Below are 6,284 nucleotides of genomic sequence, written 5' to 3'. Positions count from 1 at the left end.
TCTTCATAATCAAAGCAAGGATCAACAAGTATACCTGCACCAGATAATATAATACGACAGAACATCCATCAGATTAAGCTCTCATCAGGACACCTGAACTATGACCAAAAGGTAATACAACAGAACATCCTTCAGATTATACTACAACGACTGGATATATATATATATATATATATATATATATATATATCTGTGTGTCTGTGTATAACCATTATATTATAGAAAAATAAGTGCTAAAATTGGAGTGCAACTAGGAAATGACATTTGTTTGGATGATGGATTTATAAATCAGATTGACAAGACATACAAGGTTGCTAAAGGGGCAGCAGTTTTGAATTTCCAAATTTCCTAGTGATATTGAGAAAGAATTATTTCAAATATTCAAATAACTTCAGGATGAATCTTTAAGCAATGCCAATAAACCAGGATCTACTGTATCTTTCGACAATAACTCAACAATCAATTCCATAGTTGATGCATCTGCAGAGAAACCTCTCTCAAGCATTTCTTGAAAAATTTTCGTAGCCCATGATGTCTCATTGTTATTGATAAAACCTCGGATAATGGTGTTATAGGTGCAACCATATGGAGAACATCCTTTCCCTCCCATTTCTCTCAGCAACTTTTCTGCTTCAAATATTAAGCCATGATGACAAAGTCCATGAATCATTATAGTGTATGTTCTCACATCAGGCTGAACTCCTTTTGATGACAAACCACAGAAGAGATCTCTTGCGGATTCAATTTTTCCAGCTTTGCACAAACCTTCAATAACAACAGTGTAAACTAGAATATTAAGTTCTACTTTGTTGGCTTCCATCTCTCTAAGCAATTCTATTGCCGTAGAAAGTTGCTGGTTGTTACACAGGCCATCAAGTAAAACAGCATAAGTTTGAACATTTGGAAGCTCGCAACAACCTTGCATCTGAGAGAACAGCTTTTCTGCTTCTTGTATTCTCCCTGTTTTACAAAAACCATCGATAAGAGTGGTATAAGTAATGGAATCAGGGACAAGTTCCATACGATGCATTTCCTTGAAAATCTTGTAAGCCTTATCGATCTTTTTACCCTTGCAATATCCGTTAATCAATATGTTACAACTCCAAACATCAACCATGGAGGCCTTGCTTATCATAAGATCAAAAACTTCTTTTGCCTCGTCCATTTCTCCTCGCCAACAGTAACCATCCATAAGTGAGTTGTATGTAACCACAGTAGGTTCAATATGTCTTTGAATCATCGTTTGAACCACACTTTTGGCTTCCACGACCATCCCTTCCTTACAGAATGTATGAACCAAGATATTGAAGGTGCCGACATCTGGAAAGATGCCTTTACTCACCATTTCATTCAACAACCTCGTAGCTTGTTTCCACTGGCCTATATTGCAAACTCCTTGAATCAAAGAGTTGTAAGTAACAGCGGTTGGAGCAATACCTCGAGTAATCATTTCTGAGAAGAGGTTGAATGCTTCATCAATTTGCCTATCCTTGAAAAGGCTGTCAATGATGGTGTTATAGGAAACTATGTTAGGCTCGCATCCTCTTTCTTCCATCTTCCTCAGTAATTGAATAGCCGCACTGTTGTTTCCCATCTTGCAAAAGCCCTTAATTAGTGTGCTGAAAGTAAACACAGTGGGCTTAGAATGACCTGCACCTGCCTGCAGCATTTTGGTGAAAATTCGTGCAGCCTGAGGCACTTGATTGTGGAGAACAAAGCCGTTGATCAGAGTGGAGAAGGTAATAACATTTGGTTGAAGACCAAATTTGAAGAATTTAGCCAAGACAGATAAGCTAAAACCCATTTGATTTAAATGGCAATAGCAGTTAATGATAATGGTTATTGTATAAACATCAGGAACAATTCCACAGAGAAGCAGAATGGTGGTTCAATTTGACAAGTTGACCAAAAATCTGAGTGAAGCATTTGATGGAACAACATGGAGGCATCCTCAACGTTACTCACAATAATCCCCAGATGGGTTTCTCTTGAATGAAACAAAGCCATGAAATTGGTTGAGGGTGGGTGAGGGTGAGGATCTCTCGAATGAAATAAAGCAACAACAAGAAGAGGAGTAGAGTGAAGAAATGGCACACCTCTTCTGCCACCACTGCTGCAATAATAAGAATTAGAAGAAGGAGAACACGCTTTTCCCATCATTTTCAGCGTCTCCAGTTTCGAACGGGTATGGGTTTCCTTGAGAAAGCTCGAGTATTCGAATCTGTATCTTCAACAAGAACATCCACAACAAGAAAATTAACAAATAGGGTCTGGGTGAACAAAGAAAATCTGTAAAACAAGTCATTAAAGCTACACTTGAAATACCAGATCAACAAATCATATAGGTTTAGATTTTCCCTTGTGGTTTAGCTTTCGGAAACATCTACAACTAACTCCCTAGTCCCTAGAGAGTAAATATGTTTTCCAATGCTTAATAGCTAGGGAGCCATAACAACTTTCGGTGCCAAACTCCAAACCCAACACAAGATTTTCATCTAGAGGTCAAAGAATTAGAAAGGAGGAGGGGGTCAAGAGCTACACTGTAACAAAACAAAATCACCACACAGCTCTCCACTGCTTCATATACAAAAACAGAAAAAGCAATTTCTTGGTCTCTTGAAACATAGAAACTGGAATGTAATTTCTTAATCATTAACAAATGACCTCAGAACAAAACCAATTATCAATTTATCATTAGAAAACCTGTGATCCAAGATCCACATTTCTACTCCAATATAAGCTAGAGTGATATATACATCCAGAATACTAACAGAATTCCAGGATGACCCAACTGAGGAATCTTCATAATCAAAGCAATGATCAAGTAACATGCATACCTGCGCTAGATAATGTAATATGACACAACATCCTTCAGATGAAGCTGTCATCAGCACACCTGAACATGAAAAAGGTAATATGACAGAACAACCTTCAGATTAGACCACAACAACTGGATATATATATATATATATATATATATATATATCCATAATATTATAGAAAAATAAGTGCTAAATTTGGAGTGCAACAAGGAAATGACATTGTGTTTGGATGATGGATTTATAAATCAGATTGACAAAAACATACAACGTTGCTAAAGGGGCAGCAGTTTTGAATTTCCAAATTTCCTAGTGATATTGAGAAAGATTTATTTCAGATATTCAAACAACTTCAGGCTGAATCTTTAAGCAATGCTAATAAACCAGGATCTACTGTATCTTTCGACAATAAATCAACAATCAATTCCATAGTTGATGCATCTGCAGAGAAACCCCTCTCAAGCATTTCTTGAACAAGTCTCGTAGCCCTTGATGTCTCATTGTTATTGATAAAACCTCGGATAATGGTGTTATAGGTGCAACCATCCGGAGAACATCCTTTCCCTCCCATTTCTCTCAGCAACTTTTCTGCTTCAATTATTAAGCCATTATGACAAAGTCCACCAACCATTATATTGTATGTGCGCACATTAGGCTGAAGTCGTTTAGATGATACACCACAGAAGAGATCTTTTGCAGACTGAACTTCCCCAGCTTTGCACAAACCTTCAATAATAATATTGTAAATTACAATATTGAGTTCCAGTTTTCTGGCTTCCAGCTCTCTAAGCAATTCTACAGCTGTAGAAAGTTGCTGGTTGTTACACAGGCCATCAAGTATCACAGCATAAGTTTGAACATTTGGAAGCAGGCCACAACCTTGCATCTCAGAGAACAACTTTTCTGCTTCTTGAATTCTCCCCGCTTTGCAAAAACCATCAATAAGAGTGTTAATAGTAATTGTATTTGGAACAAGTTCCATACAATGCATTTCCTTGAAAATCTTGTAAGCCTGATCGATCTTTTTACCCTTGCAATATCCGTTAATCAATATGTTACAACTCCGAACATCAACCATGGAGCCCTTACTAACCATAAGATCAAAAACTTGTCTTGCCTCGTACATTTCTCCTCGCAAACAGTAACCGTCCATAAGGGAGCTGTATGTAACCGTGTCAGGCTCAATATGTCTTTGAATCATCGTTTGAACCACAGTTTTGGCTTCCACGACCATCCCTTCCTTACAGAATGTATCAACCAAGATATTGAAGGTGCGGACATCTGGAAAGAGTTGTAAGTAACAACGGTTGGAGCAATACCTCTACTGATCATTTCTGAGAAGAGGTTGAATGCTTGATCAATCAGTGCATCCTTGCAAAGACTGTCGATGATGGTGCTATATGAAACTATGTTAGGCTCGCATCCTTGCAAAAACTGAATAGCCGCACTGTTGTTTCCCATGTTGCAAAAGCCCTTGATTAGCGTGCTGAAAGTAAACACATTGGGCTGACAATGACCTGCGCCTGCCTGCAGCATTTTGGTGAAAATTCGAGCAGCCTCAGGCACTTGATTGTGGAGAACAAAGCCGCTGATCAGAGTGGTGAAGGTAATAACATTTGGTTGAAGACCCAATTTGAAGAATTGTCCTAAGACAGATAAGGCAAACCCCATTTGATTCAAATTGCAGTAGCAGTTGATGACAATAGAGAGAGTATAGAGATTAGGAACAATTCGACGCAGAAGCATTTGTTTAAAGAGAGGGATGACAGCCGAATAGTGTTTCAATTTGACGAGTTGACCCAGTATCTGAGTGAAAGGGATAACAGAAGAAGGCAGAGGACGCGAGCGAAGCATTTCATGGAACACCTTCAAAGCATCCTCAACTTTGAGCCTTGAGGATTGGTGAGGGTGGGATTCTCTAGATATGGTTGCCTTTGATTGAGAATGAAATAAAGCAGCAGCAGCAACAAGAAGAGGAGTAGAGTGAAGAAATGGCATACCACCTCTTCTGCCACAATAAGAATTACAAGGACAAGAAGACGTTTTTCCCATCATTTTCAGCATCTCCAGTTTCTAATGGGCATGGGTTTCCTTTGAGAAAGCTCGAGTCTTTGAATCTGTATCCTCAATTCCACAATAAAAGGTGCTTGCTTTGGTACTTCCTTTAGTTTTTACCGGGTGTAAATCAATTCTTACCCAGTCCCTAAAAACCAATCAGCCTTTTTTTTTTTTTTTTTTTTTTGGGTTAAACCAAAGTATCCCCCACCCGTAGGTGAGGACTAATCCCTCTCGAGCCGGGTCGGACCCCATTTAGGGAGGAAGCGCTCCTAATACTGGCTGCTCCATTCACAAGGCTCGAACTCGAGACCTTGCTTAAGGGAAACAAGCTTCTTACCAGTTAAACCACCAAGCATTGGTTAACCAATCAGCCTTTTACCGTCCCCTCAATTTACATGTTTTTACTGTTTTTTTTCTTCCTCTTCTCTTCTTTAAAATGGCCAAATATATGGAGCCTATCCCATCAATATCATCAACTATAACTCGAGTGACTTGAGCATAAGACTTACACATAAGGTCCTAGGACTAGCTAACCATAAAATAAATTCAGCATCTTTGACAACTTTCCTTATTTCTCCCATTTTTCATCAAATACATCCATGCAACTGTGAACATCCACAAACAAGAACATTAGTGAATAGGGTCGGGGTGAACAAAGAAACTCTGTAAAACAAGTCATTAAAGCTACACTTGAAATACCAAATCAAGGAATCATATAGCTAGGTTTAGGTTTTCACTTGTGGTTTAGCTTTCAGAAACATCTACAACTCTCGAGTCCCTAGAGAGTAAATATGTTTTCCAATGCTTAATAGCTAGGGAGCCATAACAACTTTCTGTGACTAAATAACTAACAAGACGACTCCAATGCCAAACCCCAAACCCTGCATAAGATTTCCATCGAGAGAAAAGATCACTTTTTAACATAAATGCGCAAAAGTAGGGCAAACAAAAACCAGCCTTAATTAGATTCAACAGGTCAAAGAATTTGAAAGTTGGAGGGGGTTAAGAGCTACACTATAACCAAACAAAACAACTACACATTTCTTCACAGCTTCATACAACAAAAACAGAAAAAGCACTTTCTTGCTCTCTTGAAACACAGAAACCTGAATGTAATTGTCTTGATCATTAACAACTAAACTTGGAAGCCAATTATCATTAAAAAAAATGAAAAAAAAAAGTGCAGAAACGGTGAGACAATGCTCATTGGTCATTGCTCAACAGGTTGTCTTAGAGCCACCTACCTGCCTCATGACCTGACGTCACATTTCCATGATCACCACCAAGGGCCCTGGACTGCTGGACACATGGCTGTGCAAATCTAGTAAATGTATCTAGTGCAAAGAAAGTTCCCAACGGAAACCCTCATAAGCATGAGCAGCTCTCTCTAGTTACCAAAAAACAAGA

At 38.6% G+C, this 6,284-nt stretch overlaps 1 protein-coding gene across 1 annotated transcript; it reads right to left on the bottom strand.

The window, feature by feature from the left end:
- Nucleotides 1-260: 260 nt before the first annotated feature.
- On the bottom strand, nucleotides 261-4,188 carry LOC112164206 (putative pentatricopeptide repeat-containing protein At1g12700, mitochondrial). The gene is made up of 4 exons (XM_024300435.2): nucleotides 3,174-4,188; nucleotides 2,838-2,896; nucleotides 2,147-2,227; nucleotides 261-1,888 (listed from the first exon to the last, which is right to left on the bottom strand). Exons 1-4 carry the CDS (start codon nucleotides 4,051-4,053, stop codon nucleotides 392-394), a joined length of 2,517 nt encoding a protein of 838 aa, XP_024156203.1. The 5' UTR covers nucleotides 4,054-4,188; the 3' UTR covers nucleotides 261-391.
- Nucleotides 4,189-6,284: the final 2,096 nt, after the last annotated feature.

The sequence above is a fragment of the Rosa chinensis genome, chromosome 5, assembly GCF_002994745.2.
Source record: "Rosa chinensis cultivar Old Blush chromosome 5, RchiOBHm-V2, whole genome shotgun sequence".
NCBI lineage: Eukaryota > Viridiplantae > Streptophyta > Magnoliopsida > Rosales > Rosaceae > Rosa > Rosa chinensis.
Note: the sequence above shows the minus strand (reverse complement) of the source record. Positions and strands in the feature narration are given on the sequence as shown.